General features: G+C 62.4%; 1 protein-coding gene across 1 annotated transcript in view; it reads right to left on the reverse strand.

Annotated features, from left to right (window-relative positions):
• The window catches only part of PNPLA2 (patatin like phospholipase domain containing 2), a 30,032-nt gene extending 13,662 nt beyond the window's left edge, over window positions 1-16,370 (reverse strand). Inside the window, exons 1-3 of the mRNA XM_029059409.1 lie at window positions 16,102-16,370; window positions 3,878-4,110; window positions 3,711-3,776 (exon numbers count right to left, since the gene is read on the reverse strand). Of these exons, the coding sequence (XP_028915242.1) occupies window positions 3,711-3,776; window positions 3,878-4,110; window positions 16,102-16,288 (486 nt within the window). The 5' untranslated portion in view covers window positions 16,289-16,370. The remainder of the gene's footprint in view (window positions 1-3,710; window positions 3,777-3,877; window positions 4,111-16,101) is intronic.

Consider the following 16,370-nt stretch of genomic DNA (forward strand, 5'->3'; position numbering starts at 1 on the left):
TGGACTGAGCGCTTGGAATGGACCAGCCGGCAACAGATAGAGACGGTCCCCGCCCTCTGACGGGCTCCCGGTCTGATCGGGGGAGACGGGCGGACGGGAACGATGGCGCTGAGTAGAGTCAAGGGGAAGAACATCTCCTAAAAACAATGGCAAATCAGTAGAATCGACCTGTCCTCGAATCGTGTCGCTTCAACCTGCGCGCCATCGCTAAAATCCGCCTTCTCCTCTCCAGCCAGACCTTACTCCAAGCCCTTCTCCTCTCCCGCCGGGATGACCGCGACGGCCTCCTGGCTGACCTCCCCGCCTCCCGTCTCCCCCGACTCCGGTCCACACTTCACCCCGCTGCCCGCGTCGTTTTTCTACAAAAGCGTCCGGTCCGTGTTTTCCCGTGGCGGTTGCCCGCCCACCTCCCATCGGACGGAAACTCGTCACCGTCGGCTTTAAAGCCGTCCGTCCCCTCTCCGCCTCCGACCTCACCTCGCTGCTCTCCCACTCCGACCCGGCCCTCAGGCTCCGCTCCTCTAATGCCAACCGTCTCAGCGGACTTCCATCTCGTCGACCTCGCCGCCCACCCGTCGCCCCCGTCCCGGAACGCCCTCCCTCTGCGTATCCCACAGACGATCGCTCTCCCCGATTTCAGAGCCTCATTAAAAGCCCGTCTCCTCCCGGAAGCCTTCCCCAACAAAGCCCTCCTCTCCTCTTCTTCCGCTCCCTTCCGCGTTCCCCCTTCCACTTGGATCTGTCCCCTTCACTCGCCCCCCACCTCAGCCCCACGGCACCTGCCCGTGCCCGGCGTTCATTTCTTTCTGAAAAAACCCGGGTTTGGGAGTCAGGGGTCCTGGGTTCTAATCCCGGCCCCGCCGCTCGTCAGCTGGGTGACTCTGGGCAAGTCACTCAACTTCTCTGTGCCTCGGTGACCTCATCTGGAAAACGGGGATGAAGACGGTGAGCCCCACGCGGGACCACCTGATTACCCTGTATCCCCCCCCCCCCCCCCCCCAGTGCCCAGCGCACAGTAAGCGCTTAACAAATGCCATCGTTATCATCATTATTAATCACGTCCATCTCCCCCTCTAAACCGTTAAGCTCACTCTGAGCAGGGAACGCGTCTCCCAACTCGGACTGTACTCTCCCGAGCGCTCAGTATAGTGCACGACTGTGTGCCGAGCGCTGTCCTAAGCACTTGGGAGAGGCCAATATAACAATGAGGCGCATTCCCTGCCCACGGTGAACTTACAAGTCTAGAGGGGGAGACGGACACTCATATGAATAAACGAAGGATACGGACCTAAGAGCCGCCGCGGGTCCGAGCGGGTGGGTGAATAAACTGCCTAACTGTACTTCCCAAGCGCGTAGCACGGTGCTCTGCACCCGGTGGGCGCTCGATAAATACGGTCGAACGAATAAGGGAACAAATCAGGGCGCCGCAGGATGGAGTGAGAGCTAAAAGGAGGGCTTAGTCAGGGAAAGTCCTCTTGTTAGAGACGTGGGACCGGGACCGTGTCCAACTTATTGACCTTCTATCTCCCCCAGCGCTTAGGACAGGGCTTGGCGCATAGTAAGCGCTCAACAGGGACCATCATTATTTGGATCACTGGAGCAGACGCGTGGGAGGGGGTCTCGTGCCGAGAGCTCGGGCTTGGGAGTCAGAGGTCACGGGTTCGAATCCCGGCTCGGCCCCGCGTCAGCTGTGTGACGGTGGGCGAGTCACTTCTCTGTGCCTCAGTTGCCTCGTCTGTAAAATGGGGATTAACTGGGAGCCTCACGTGGGACGACCTGACGACCCTGTATCTCCCCCAGCGCTTAGAACGGTGCTCGGCACAGAGTAAGCGCTTAACGGATACCAACATCATCATCCAGGGGCGCCCCCGGGGGTGGGCAGAACGTGGGCGGAGCCCCTCAGGGACTTCCTCGATTTGGGGGGGGATGGGGCAGGGATTTCCTCAACGGTGGGGGGGGGGGGGCGGGGGAGACCGCGGACTTCCCCAGTGCTCGGAAGCAAGGGCCTGGGCCCCAGGGACTTCCTCATTCGTTCAGTCGTATTCACTGAGCGCTTACCGCGTGCACAGCACTGGACTGAACGCTTGGGAGAGGACGACACGACGGATACAGAGAGCTTCCTCAAAGGGGTGGGATCCCAGGACTTCCTCAACAGTGGGGGTGGACGGGGGACGCCCAGAAGCCGCGTGGCCCAATAATAATAATAATAACGTCGGTATCCGTTAAGCGCTTACTCGGTGCCGAGCACCGTTCCAAGCGCTGGGGGAGACACGGGGTCATCGGGTCGTCCCACGGGAGGCTCCCGGTCTTCATCCCCATTTTCCAGATGAGGTCCCCGAGGCCCAGAGAAGTGAACTGACTGGCCCACGGTCACCCAGCTGACAAGCGGCAGAGCCGGCACTCGAACCCAGGACCTGGGACTCCCAAGCCCGGGCTCCTTCCACTGAGCTGTCCCCCGTGGGGCTCACGGTCTCCATCCCCATTTTACAGAGGAGGGAACTGAGGCCCAGGGAAGCGAAGCGACTTGCCCGAAGTCACACGGCTGACACGTGGCGGCGCCGGGATTCGAATCCACGACGGAGCCCGGGCCTGAGGGTCAGACGGACCTGGGTTCTAATTCTCTCTACCCCCTGTCTGCTGTGTGAACCTGGGCAAGTCACTTCGCTTCCCTGGGCCTCACTGACCTCGGGTGTAAAATGGGGATGAAGACTGGGAGCCCCACATGGGACGGGGACCGGGTCCAACACCCCATTTTCCTTATATCCGCCCCAGTGCTTAGTACAGCGCTCGTGAGGGCTTAAGAAACAGCAGCACGGCTTAGAGGACAGAGCCCGGGCCTGGGAGTCGGAAGGACCTGGATTCTAATCCTGCCCCTTGCGCAGAGAAGCAGCGTGGCTCAGGGGAAAGAGCACGGGCTCCGGAGTCAGAGGTCAGGGCTTCGAATCCCGGCCCGGCCACCTGTCGGCTGGGTGACTTCGGGCAAGTCGCTTCACTTCTCGGTGCCTCAGTTCCCTCATCTGTAAAATGGGGATGAAGACCGGGAGCCCCACGTGGGACGACCCGATTCCCCCGGGGTCTCCCCCAGCGCTCAGAACGGTGCTCCGGCACCTAGTGAGCGCTTAACAAACACCAACATTATTACTACTGTTATGTCTGCTGGGGGACTTTCGGGGAGTCGCTTCGCTTCTCTGGGCCTCGGTTCTCTCATCTATAAAATGGGGATAAAGCCCGTGGGCCCCAAGCGAGACGGGGACTGCGTCCAACCCGATCAACTTGTATCCACCCCAGTGCTCGGCACACAGTGAACGCTTAACAGGCACCATACTCATTATTATTAAATACCATTCTAATCCCAGCTCCGCCGCAAGTCGCTTCACTTCTCCGAGCCTCGGTTCCCTCATCCCTAAAACGGGGATGAAGACCGCGAGCCCCACCCGAGACCGGGTCCGGCCCCATTTGCCTGTAGCCACCTCAGCGCCTAGAACGGTGGCCGGCACGTAGTAAGCGCCCAACAAGTCGTTATTTGTCATCATCGTCATTCCTCGGCGGGCGGGATAACGGGACTGGGACTTTCTCAGAGGGGTAGGGCCCAGTTTGGGGGCGAGAAGAGGGGGAGCCCCGGGTCGGCGTGTCACCCCCCGAGCCGATGGCGGGGGGCACCCCCCGACCGCCCCAACCTCTCGGGGACGGGGGACGGAACCGGAACTCACCACGCCCTGCAGGGTTGGCGGGATCAGGCCGCAGTACACCGGAATAAACGTGCTGCACACGTTGGCCTGCAATAGAGATCGGGGGGACGGTCAGCCTGGGGGGCCGGGGTTGGGGGGGGGGTCCCCCCGCTCCCCCCGCTCCCCCCCCCCCCGGGGTCCCCTCCCACCTGGATGAGCTCCTCCTTGGAGTTGAACTCGGAGAGGATGACGTTCTCGCCGTCGGACACGCGGGTGAGGGAGATGCCCAGCCGGCCGGCGGCCAGCTCGTGCCCGTTGTCCGGCAGGGTCTTGCTCAGGCAAAGGCGGATGATCTTCACCAGGTTGAAGGACGGGTGCAGGGGGCCGAGGAAACGCTTCCGGGCCTCTTTGGACACCTCGATGATGTTGGCTCCGGCATCGCCTGGCGGGGAGGGGACACCCTCAGCCGGGAGAGGCCATCGCCTCGGGGAGGGGACGCGAGGGACAGGGAGACCGTCGGCCGGCCGGGGGAGGGAGGATCAGCGGGGATAAAATAATCAAGCGCTTACCCCGGGGCCAAGCACCGTACCGGCCAGACGCAAGAAAATCGGGTCGGACACAGTCCCCCGTCCCGCCGAGGGCTCCCGTTCTCGACCCCCATTTTCCCGATGAGGGAACTGAGGCCCAGAGAGGGGAGGTGACCCGCTCGGGGTCATCCAGCCGCAGAACCCGGGTCCGATCCACCGGGCCACGTCGCGTCCCGCTGTCCGAGGACGCAGGGAGAGGCGATGCTTCGCTTATATCCCCCCCCAGCGCTTAGTACGGCGCTTTTGCCAATAAGCGCGCAGCTAAACCGCCACCACGACCCTCGGCCGAGGGAGGGGGGAGTCCCAAGACCCCAGCTTGCACACGAGGGGGCCTCCGTCCATTCGGTTGTATTTACGGAGCGCTTACCGTGTGCAGAGCGCTGTACTAAGCGCTTGGGAGAGGACGACAGAATAACGAGCGGGGTCCCAGCCCACAAGGAGCTCACGGTCTAGAATTGGGGGGGGGGGGGGGGGGGAGACAGACGTTGACCTCCGGCGACTCTCCCCGCTCCGGCACCTGCTCCGGCCGGGGGGAGCCGGGCCGGCGCGGGCCGGGCGCCCTTCGCTTCCCATCCACCCGATGCCCCCCAATCTGCCCCAACTCTTCGCCCCTCTCCTCAGAGCCCGGGTTCGGGCACCGGCGGGCATGGGATGCCCCGCTGGGGTGGCACCAAACCACTACTCCCCTCCGTGCCCGGCCCCTGGGGAGGACGGGGAACAACAGCTATAATAACTACGCTACTTAATAGTGATGATAATCACGTCGGTATCCGTTCAGCGCCCACTATGCGCCGAGCACCGTTCTAAGCCCCGGGGGAGATGCGGGGTCATCGGGTCGTCCCGCGTGAGGCTCACGGTCTTCGTCCCCATTTGACAGATGAGGTCACTGAGGCCCAGAGAGGTGGAGTGACTCGCCCACAGTCACCCAGCTGACAAGTGGCAGAGCTGGGATTCGAACCCACGACCTCTGACTCCCAAGCCCGTCCCCTTGCCGCCGAGTCACACTGCTTCTCTATTTTTATTTTTTATTTGTTTATCGTTAAGCGCTTACGCTGTGCCAGGCACTATATCCGCTCTCAACTCCACCCTCTCTACTCGTCTCGACTCTCTCGCCCCCCTTTCCCTCCGCCGCTCTCGCTCCACTAACCCACGGCCCCGGATCACCTCCTCCGTCCGCCTCCTACGCTCCTATGCTCGAGCCGCCGAGCGCCGCTGGCGAAAGTCCAAGCACCGAGCCGACCTCACACGCTTCAGATTTATCCTTTCCTGCCTTAACTCCGCCCTCTCCTCCGCCAGGCAAAGCTTCTTCTCCTCCCTCGTCGACACCCACGCCCGTCACCCCCGCCGATTGTTCCGGACCTTTAACTCTCTCCTTAGGCCCCCTGTTCCTCCCCCTCCCCCATCTCTCACCCCCAATGATCCGGCCACCTATTTCCTCACGAAAATCAACACGATCGGGTCTGAGCTCCCCAAAGTCACCCCTCCGCCTCTCCCCTCCCCCCCAACGACCCCCTCCCCTACTTTCCCATCCTTCCCTGCAGTATCCTCAGAGGAGATCTCCTCCCTCCTCGCAAGCGCCACCCCCTCCACCTGCGCCTCGGACCCCATTCCCTCTCACCTTCTTAAAACCGTCGCCCCTGCCCTCCTCCCTTCCTTAACTTCTATTTTTAACCACTCGATCTCCAAGGGCTCCTTCCCCTCTGCCTTCAAACACGCCCACGTCTCCCCCATCCTAAAAAAACCCGCCCTTGACCCCACCTCCCCCTCCAGTTATCGTCCTATCTCCCTACTACCCTTCCTTTCCAAAATCTTAGAACGAGTCGTCTACGATCGATGCCTAGAATTCCTTAACTCCCATTCTCTCCTAGACCCCCTCCGATCTGGCTTCCGTCCCCTCCGCTCTACCGAGACTGCTCTCTCTAAGGTCACCCGTGACCTCCTTCTTGCCAGATCCGATGGCTCCCACTCCATTCTGATCCTCCTTGACCTCTCTGCTGCCTTTGACACCGTCGACCATCCCCTCCTCCTCCATACCTCATCTCACCTCGGCTTCACGGACTCTGTCCTCTCCCGGTTCTCCTCTCACCTCTCTGGCCGGTCATTCTCGGTCTCCTTCTCTGGCGCCTCCTCCCCCTCCCATCCTTTAACTGTTGGAGTTCCTCAAGGGTCAGTTCTCGGCCCTCTTCTGTTCTCCATTTACACTCGCTCCCTCGGTGAACTCGTCCGCTCTCACGGCTTTGACGACCATCTCTACGCAGATGACACGCAGATCTACATCTCCGCCCCTGTCCTCTCCCCCTCCCTTCGGGCTCGCATCTCCTCCCGCCTCCGGGACGTCTCCGCCCGGATGTCGGCCCGCCACCTAAAACTCAACGTGAGCGAGACTGAGCTCCTCATCTTCCCTCCCAAGCCCGGTCCGCTCCCAGACTTCTCCGTCACCGTGGATGGCACGACCGTCCTTCCCGTCCCGCAGGCCCGCGATCTCGGTGTCATCCTTGACTCGTCCCTCTCGTTCACCCCACGCATCCTATCCGTCACCGAGACCTGCCGGTTTCACCTCTACAATATCGCCAAGATCCGCCCTTTCCTCTCCACCCAGACGGCTACCTTACTATTACGGGCTCTCGTTATATCCCGGCTAGACTACCGTGTCGGCCTTCTCTCTGACCTCCCTTCCTCCTCTCTCGCCCCGCTCCGGTCTATCCTTCGCTCCGCTGCCCGGCTCATCTTCCCGCAGAAACGATCTGGGCGTGTCACTCCCCTTCTTAAACAACTCCAGTGGTTGCCCATCGACCTCCGCTCCAAACAAAAACTCCTCACTCTAGGCTTCGAGGCTCTCCGTCACCTCGCCCCTTCCTACCTCTCCTCCCTTCTCTCTTTCTACCGCCCACCCCGCACGCTCCGCTCCTCCGCCGCCCACCTCCTCGCCGTCCCTCGGTCTCGCCTATCCCGCCGTCGACCCCCGGGTCACGTCCTCCCGCGGTCCCGGAACGCCCTCCCTCCTCACCTCCGCCAAACTGATTCTCTTTCCCTCTTCAAAACCCTACTTAAAAATCACCTCTCCGAGAGGCCTTCCCAGACTGAGCTCCTCTTCCCCCTCTACTCCCTCTGCCATCCCCCCTTTACCTCTCCGCAGCTAAAGCCTCATTTTCCCCTTTTCCCTCCGCTCCTCCACCTCTCCCTGCCCATCCCCACGGCACCGTACCCGTCCGCTCGACTGTATATATTTTCGTTACCCTATTTATTTTGTTAATGAATCGTACATCGCCTCGATTCTATCTAGTCGCCATCGGTTTTTACGAGACGTTCTTCCCCTCGACGCTGTTTAGTGCCATCGTTCTCGTCCGTCCGTCTCCCCCGATCGGACCGTAAGCCCGTCAAACGGCGGGGACCGTCTCTATCTGTTGCCGACTTGTTCATCCCAAGCGCTTAGTACAGTGCTCTGCACATAGTAAGCGCTCAATAAATACTATTGAATGAACTATACTGAGCGCCGGGGTGGATACGAGCAAATCGGGTCGGACACGGCCCCCGTCCCACGCGGGGCTCACGGTCTCAATCCCCCTGTTACAGATGAGGGAACTGAGGCACAGAGAAGCGAAGTGACTTGCCCAAGGTCCCCCGGCAGACAAGTGGCCGAGCCGCGATTAGAACCCATGAACCTCTAACTCCCAGGCCTGGGCTCTAATAATAATAATAATAATAATAATAATAATAACGTCGGTATCTGTTAAGCGCTTCCTATGTACACAGCACTGTTCTAAGCGCTGGGGGAGATACAGGGTCGTCGGGTTGTCCCACGGGAGGCTCCCAGTGAATCCCCATTTTCCAGACGAGGGAACTGAGGCCCAGAGAAGTGACTTGCCCACAGTCCCCCGGCTGCCAAGTGGCAGGGCCGGGATTCGAACCCATGACCTCTGACTCCCAAGCCCGGGCTCTTGCCACTGAGCCACGCTGCTTCTCTAGAGCGCTCTAGCCACTCTGCCACGGAAGAAGGGGAGGAGAGGGAAGCGGGGGCGACGGGGAGGGTCAGGAGGGTCTGTGGAAATCCGGGCCTGACTCCCGCCCGAAGCCCCATCCGGCTCTTTACGGGCATCCGTTCCGTCGTTCCCATTGAGCGCTTACTGCGTGCCGAGCGCTGTACTGAGCGCTCGGGAGGGCCCACTATAACAACAAACAGCCGCTTTCCCTGCCCACAGCGAGCTCACAGTCTAGAGACAGTGACTGCTAACTGCGGCTGTGCCGTCCTCTCCCGAGCGGCTCAGTCGGGTGCTCTGCACCCAGCAGGCGCTCAATAAATAGGACCGAAGGAACGAGTGGCAGGCCGGCGCCCGCCGCGTCGTTCACCTCCGTCCCCCCCCCGGAGCCGGGCCGACGGCCGGACGACCGGGCAGAACGCCCGACTGCCCCCGCGGGGCGAAGGGCGTCCGCCACCCTGAGCCGGGCCCGGGGCAGTCGGGGTTGGGGGGCGGCTCAGCGTGGCTCAGCGGAAAGAGCCCCGGGCTTGGGAGTCGGAGGTCATGAGTTCGAATCCCGGACCTGCCACTTGGCAGCTGGGGGACTGTGGGCCAGTCACTTCACTTCTCCGGGCCTCAGTGACCTCATCTGGGAGACGGGGATTAACCGGGAGCCTCACGTGGGACGACCCGACGACCCCGTATCCGCCCCAGCGCTCAGAACAGTGCTCTGCACACAGTAAGCGCTTAACAAATACCAACAGTATCATTACCCCCCGGGTCCGGCCCGGTGCCCCGGCTGGAACCTCGCTGGGGGTGGGCAATGTCACTTTACTTTGGGGTCGTCCTCTCGGTGCTCTGCACGCTGTAAGCGCTCAATAAATAACGACCGAAGGAATCGGCCACGTCCCTCTGCCCCTCCCCGCCCCCGGCATGGCGCAGTGGCGGGAGCCCGGGCCTGGGAGTCACGGGGTCACGGGTTCTAATCCCGGCTCCGCCACCTCTCTGCCGGGGGACCCCGGGCAAGTCGCTTCCCTTCCCTGGGCCTCACTTACCTCATCTGGAAAATGGGGCTTGAGAGGGTGAGCCCCAGGTGGGACGGGGAACGTGTCCAACCTGATTGGCTTGTAAAATAAAAACTGTGGTATTCGTTAAGCGCTTACTATGTGCGGAGCACCCTTCTAAGCGCTGGGGGGGATACAAGGCGATCGGGTCGTCCCACGTGGGGCTCACCGTCTTCCTCCCCACTTGACAGATGAGGTCACTGAGACCCAGGGAGGTGAGGTGACCCGCCCACAGTCACCCAGCTGACGAGCGGCCGAGCCGGGATTAGAACCCGTGACCTCTGACTCTTTCCACTGAGCCACACTGCTTCTCAGTACAGTGCCCGGCACACGGTAAGGGCTTAACGAACATCACAGTTATCATCATTAGGCTGCCTACGTCATCCAGGCCTCGGGGGCCTGGGGCGACCAGCGGAGCGACGACACGGCCCGGTGGCTAGAGCCCGGCTCTGGGAGACCCAGAAGGACCCGAGTTCTAATCCCGGCTCCGGGCCTCGCTGGCTGTGTGACGCCGGGTGAGTCGCTTCACCTCTCCGGGCCTCGGTTCCCTTATCTGGAAAACGGGGATGAAGAGCGGGGGCCCCAGGCGGGAGAGGGGCTTGTACCGACCCCGGTGCTTGGCACGGTGAGCGCGGAGTACCCCCTGAGTGCTTGACAAACATCGGGGAAAAAAAAAAAAAGAAAGGAAGAGGTCGGGGGTGGGAGTCAGGAGACCCGTTTCCGACCCCGGCCCCGCCGGGTCACCTCGGGCCAGTCGCTCAACCTCTCCGGGTCCGGAAAACGGGGCGGACGATCCCCGGGGGAGGGAGGGGGCCGGGGGAAGCCGGTGGCGGGAAGAAAGCCGTTCCCGGTTCCCAAATTCCGGGACGGGAGAAGCCGGGAAAGGCCGGAAGGAGCCGGAGCGGGGCAGAGGCCGGGCCGGTCTTCCGAGAACGGGGCTCCGCGGAAGGGCGGGCCCGGGGCCAACGGGGCAGCCGGCACCTCGGCGCCCGGCCAGCCGTACGTCGACCCCCTCCCCGCTTCTCTGGGGGCCGGGCCGGGGTCTCCGGGCCCACGGGGTCGGGGGTCGTCGAGGGCCGACCCTCCCGGGGAGGATCCCCCCCCCCCCCCCCCCCGGCCCCCGGGCCGGGCGGCGCCGGGCGGCTGAAGGTCTCGGGGCGGGCTCCGCCGGGCCGGCCCCGCACCGGTCAGCTGCGGCCCCGGGCCCACCGGGACCCCCACGAGCCCGCGTCTCCTACGTCCGACGCCCGGATTGAGTCGCTTCACCTCTCGGGGTTCCCTCGTCTGTAAAATGGGGATTCATTCGTTCATTAGTGTCTACTGAGCGCTCACTAGGTGCAGAGCACTGTACTAAGCGCTTGGAACGAACAAGTCGGCGGCGAGCCCCGCGGGGGACCGTGTCCGACCCCCTGTGCTCAGTACAGTGTCCGGCACGTCGTAAGCACTCGCCCAACAGCACCGTTATTAGTATTATTCGGAGGAGGGCGGGTGGACGGTTCAGAGTTCCCCGGGAGCGGACCGTCCGTTCATTCAACGATATGAATTGAGCGTTGAGTGTGTGCAAAACACTGTACTAAGCGCTTGGGAGAGGACAACCGAACAACAAGCAGACACACTCCCTGCCCACGACGAACTTGGGAGTCCAGAGGGGGTGACGTGAGGCCCCCGCGCCAGTAGCCGGGAGGGTCCGTGGGGGCCGGGAGGTCAAAGGACAGTCCGGTGTCGACGTCTTCCGCCGTCTCCTCCGCTCCCCGCAGCCCAGCCGGCCCTCTTCATCCTCCCAGTCTCTCCTGACGGTCCGCCGGGTGGTATTTATTGAGCGCCTCCCGCGGGCCGGGGACCCTGCCCTTTGGTTTTGCCGCCTTGTCTCCCCCTCTTAGACCGCGAGCCCGCTGCGGGGCAGGGATTGCTCTATCTGTCGCCGAGCCGTACATCCCAAGCGCTGGGTAATACCGTTGGTATTTGTTAAGCGCCTCCTACGTGCGGGCCGCCGTTCCAAGCGCTGGGGGAGGGTCGGGGTCATCGGGCCGTCCCACGGGAGGCTCCCGGTTAATCCCCCTTTTCCAGATGAGGGAACCGAGGCCCGGAGAAGCGAAGCGACTCGCCCGCGGTCACCCGGCTGACGGGCGGCGGAGCCGGGAGTCGAACGCGTGGCCCCTGACTCCCAAGCCCAGGCTCCTTCCACCGAGCCGCGTCGCTTCCCCAACGGTGCTCTGCGCACGGTGAGCGCTCAGCCAATACAATTGAAGGAATGTACTAAGCGCTTGGGAGACTCCAATACAGCAGATACGCTCCCGGCCCACCTCTCCCACCCCCTAACCTTTCCATGGGCACCCTTCCCCCCGCCTCTGCCCCCCCCCGGGCAAATCCGACAGAAAATAGGTCGCCCCATCTTCAAAGGCCCCTCAGGGCTGTCCATTCATTCGTTCAGGAGTATTCATTGAGCCCTTACTATGTGCAGAGCACTGTACTAAGCGCTTGGAACCACCCAACAAGCCACTCCGAGCCCACGGTTCTCCCTCCCCGCCTTCCTACTCGTCGTAGCTTTAGGGATCAGCTTTTCTTTAACTGACATTTGTTCAGCGCCTACTACGCGCCAAGCACCGTACTAAACAGCACGACGTAGGGAGAAGCAGCAAGGAGAGAGCCCGGGCCCGGGAGTCGGAAGGTCATGGGTTCTAATCCCGGCTCCGCCCCACCTGCCCGCTGCGTGACCGTGGGCGAGTCGCTTCGCTTCTCTGGGCCTCAGTTCCCTCATCTGGAAAATGGGGATGGAGACCGCGAGCCCCACGTGGGACGGCCTGATTCCCTTCTGCCTACCCCAGTGCTTAGAACGGCGCTCGGCACATAGTAGGCGCTTAACAAATACCACCTTTTTTTTTTTAAATTTTTATTTTACAGTGCCCGGCACCAAGCAAGCGCTCAACAGATATCATCGTTATTATTATTACTAAACACTGGGGTTGGATACAAGTAAATCAGGTTGGACCCAGGCCCGGGGCTCGAAGTCTCCATCCCCTTTGTCCAGATGAGGAAACTGAGGCCCGGGGAATGCCCAAGGGCAGCCACCGGGCAAGTGGCGGTGCCGGGATTAGAACCCGGGCCCCTTCTGACTCCCGGGCCTGGGCTCTATCCCCCTAGGCCGGGCTCCTCCCGCCTAGCCAACGTGCAGACTTCCGCTGATTTCGGTAAGACTCGCACCCGGACCCCCACCTCGGGGCCGGACGGGAGACCCTCGGCCTCGTCGCGGATCTCCCGCTCCCCGGCCCCCATCTGGGCCCGAAGTTAAAGCCGAACCCGCGGCGGGAGGGAGCCGGAAAGATCACCGGAGCCGCAAAGCCGATGGCTGGGCCCCCCCGAGAGCCCGGGGGGCCGTCGGGGAGGGGGGGGACCCCCAGCTCCAGACGGAGGCACCCCGAGACGCGGCCCTCTCCCCCTGCCTCCTGGCCCGGCCGCCCAACGGTCAGCGCAAGGCGGTCAGCGCTGTTCTCTCCGGCCTCCCGCCTCGGGGGCGGAGGACAGCGGCCAAGTTGGCCTAGGGGAGTCGGGGGCGGACCGAGGTCGGGGGAGAGTCGGGATGGTGGGCTGGTCCCGCTTTTCATCATCATCATCATCATCATCATGGTGTTTTTGAAGCGCTTACTACGTGCCGAGCGCTGGGGGAGAGACCATAATAATAATGTCGGTATCGGTTAAGTGCCTACTACGTGCCGAGCACTGTTCTAAGCGCTGGGGGAGATCCGGGGTCATCAGGTGGTCTGTACTCGTCCACTCAACTGTATATATTTCCATTACCCTATTTATTTTGTTAATGTACATCGCCTCGATTCTGTTTAGTCGCCATCGGTTTTTACGAGACGTCCTTCCCCGCGACTCTATCCATCGCCATCGTCCTCGTCCGTCCGTCTCCCCCGATCGGACCGTGAGCCCGTCGGACGGCGGGGACCGTCTCTAGCTGTCGCCGACTCGTTCGTTCCAAGCGCTCAGTCCAGTGCTCTGCACATAGTAAGCGCTCGATAAATTCTATTGAATGAAAGGGGGTCGGCACGTGGGGCTCGCAGGGTCATCGGGTTGTCCCACACGAGGCTCACAGTTAACCCCGTTTTACAGATGAGGTCACTGAGGCCCAGAGAAGCGCTGTTCTAAGCGCTGGGGAGGGGATACAAGGTCATCAGGTCGTAGTAAGCGCTTAACCGATTCCACCATTTATTTTCCTCTGTCTCCCGATCTTCTCCCCCAGCGCTCAGGTCAGTGCTTGGCCCACAGTAGGCGCGTCACAAGTACCGTGAAAAGAAGGATAATGTTGGTATGGGTTAAGCGCTTATAATGTGCAGAGCGCTGTGCTAAGCGCTGGGGGAGATCCAGGGTCATCAGGTGGTGGCACGTGGGGCTCGCAGTCTTCATCCCCATTCGACAGATGAGGGAACTGAGGCCCAGAGAAGTGACGTGACCTGCCCACAGTCGCCCAGTTGGCAAGGGGCAGAGCTGGAATTTGAACCCATGACCTCTGACTCCCAAGCCCGGGCTTTTTCCATGATGGTGACGATGAAGTGATTAGAAGGTCCTCTCCCAGGCGCTTAGACCAGCGCTCTGCGTATAGTGAGCGCTCAGTAAATACGACCATGGGGGGTGGGGGGGGGGGGCGTCGGTTGGCTCCCCGTTGGGGTCAGAGGTCAGGCTCCAGTCAGGAGGGGCCCCTCCCCCCCACCCCTCAGGAGAACGATAATCATGTTGGTCTTTGTTAAGCGCTTACTATGTGCCGAGCACTGTGCTAAGCGCTGGGGAAGCAGCGTGGCTCAGTGGAAAGCGCATGGGCTTGGAAGTCAGAGGTCATGGGTTCGAATCCCACTCTGCCACTCATCAGCTGGGTGACTGTGGGCGAGTCACTTCTCTGGGCCTCAGTTCCCTCATCCTGGAAAATGGGGATGAAGACTGGGAGCCTCACGTGGGACAATCGGATTCCCCTGTATCTACCCCAGCGCTTAGAACGGTGTTCTGCACATAGTAAGCGCTTAACAAATACCAACATTATTATTATTATTATTATTATACAGGGTAATCGGGTTGGCCCACGTGAGGCTCCCGGTCTTCATCCCCATTTTCCAGATGAGGTCACTGAGGCCCAGAGAAAAGCGAAGTGACCTGCCCACGGTCACACGGCTGACAAGCGGCCGAGCCGGGATTAGAACCCATGACCTTCTAACTCCGGGGCCTGGGCTCTAATAATAATATCGGTGTTTGTGAAGCGCTTACTGGGTGCCGAGCACCGTTCTAAGCGCTGGGGGGGGGGGGGGGGGGGATCCAGGGGCATCGGGTCCGTCCCACGGGAGGCTCGCGGTCTTCATCCCCATTTTCCAGATGAGGTGACTGAGGCCCAGAGAAGTGACTCGCCCTCAGTCCCCCAGCTGCCGAGGGGCAGAGGCGGGATTGGAACCCACGACCTGGGACTCCCAGCCCGGGCTCCTGCCACCGAGCCGCGCCGCGTCAGCCCGGGGTGGTCGGGACTGGGGTGCAGGGACACTCCAGCCAGGGGGCAGGAGGCCGCCCTTCCCCCCTTCCCCCCCTCCCCCCTCCCCCCCTCCGCCATGGGCCTCGGCGAGGAAAACAAGGTCCGGGGCCGCCCCATTGGCTGCCCGCGGGGAAGCCCCGCCCCTCCGCCCTTCTCATTGGCCGCCCCCCCTCGGGCGCCCGGCGCCTCCCGCCTGCTCATTGGCCGAGCCGGGACGGCGCGAGACCCGCCCCGCGCGCGGCGCCCCGCCCGCGCGCGCCCCCCCCGCGCGCCCCGCCCCCGGCGCGAGACCCGCCCCCCCCGCGCGCCCCGCTCCCGGCGCGAGACCCGCCGCCGCGCGCGGGACCCCCCCCGCCCCGCGCGCGCCCCCCCCGCCGCCCCGCGCGCGCCCCCAACCTGGAAGGCCCAGGGGGGGGAGGGGAAGGCCAGCGAGGCCCCTCGGGGGCCTCTGCTCCCTTCCCCCCCCTCCCCCCCCCAATAATTCCATGGGATTCCCTGAGCGCTCACTCTACGCACAGCACTGCACTGGGCGCTCAGAACAGACAATTCCGATAGAGACCATCCCTGCCCGTCCCGGCCCCCCCGCCCCCAGCACTCTGCTCATCCGTCTAGATTTGGCTGACCCTGTTTATTTGGCTCATGAGGCGTCCATCCCCTTCATTCTATTTATCGCCATCATGGTCGTTTTTGTCCGTCCCTCTCCCTCCATTAAACCGTGAGCCCGTCGTCGGGCAGGGACGGTCTCTCTCGGGTGCCCAATCGACCATTCCGAGCGCTTAGTCCAGTGCTCTGCACGTAGTGCGCGCTTAACTATGACCCTATTTATTTTGTGAAGGAGGTGTTCATCCCCTTCATTCTATCCATCGTGATGATGATGATGTCTTGTTTTTGTCCGTCCGTCACCCCCGATTAGGCCGTCACTGGGCAGGGATGGTCTCTGTCTGGTGCCCAACTGTCCCTTCCAAGCGCTTAGTCCAGTGCTCTGCACAGAGTAAACGCTCCATAAATACTACCGAATTAATGAATTGTCTCTGTTGCCGAATCGGCCCTTCCAAGCGCTTAGTCCAGTGCCGCGCACATAGTAAACGCTCCATAAATGCTACTGAAGGAATGCACTGTCTTTATCTGTTGCCTAAGTGTCCCTTCCAAGCGCTTAGCCCAGTGCCGCGCACACAGTAAACGCTCCATGAATGCTATCGAACGAACGAGAGGTCGGGGCCCGACCCAACCCTCCTCCCCCGTCCCCGTCCCCGCGGGGGGCTGCGGGTGGGTTGGGTCGGGGTGGGTTGGGGGGGCGAGGGGGGGGGGGTCACTCACCCAGGCAGGCTCCGGTGACGAGCGCGGTGGCGGTGAGCGCCCCGGCCGAGGCCCCGTAGATGTGCCGGGCGTTGGCCACCAGGAAAGGGGCGCGCTCCTGGAGGCAGCTGGCCACGCCGATGTGATAGACGCCCAGGAAGCCGCAGCCGGCGAAGGAGATGTTCCAGGTGGACTCCTTGGGGTACATGGCGCCCACCCGGGCCGGAGGGGGCCGGGAAGGACCGGACGCTCCTCCTGCTCCTGCTCCTGCTCTTCCCGCTCCTCCCTCC

Source organism: Ornithorhynchus anatinus, chromosome 3, assembly GCF_004115215.2.
Source record: "Ornithorhynchus anatinus isolate Pmale09 chromosome 3, mOrnAna1.pri.v4, whole genome shotgun sequence".
Lineage (NCBI taxonomy): Eukaryota > Metazoa > Chordata > Mammalia > Monotremata > Ornithorhynchidae > Ornithorhynchus > Ornithorhynchus anatinus.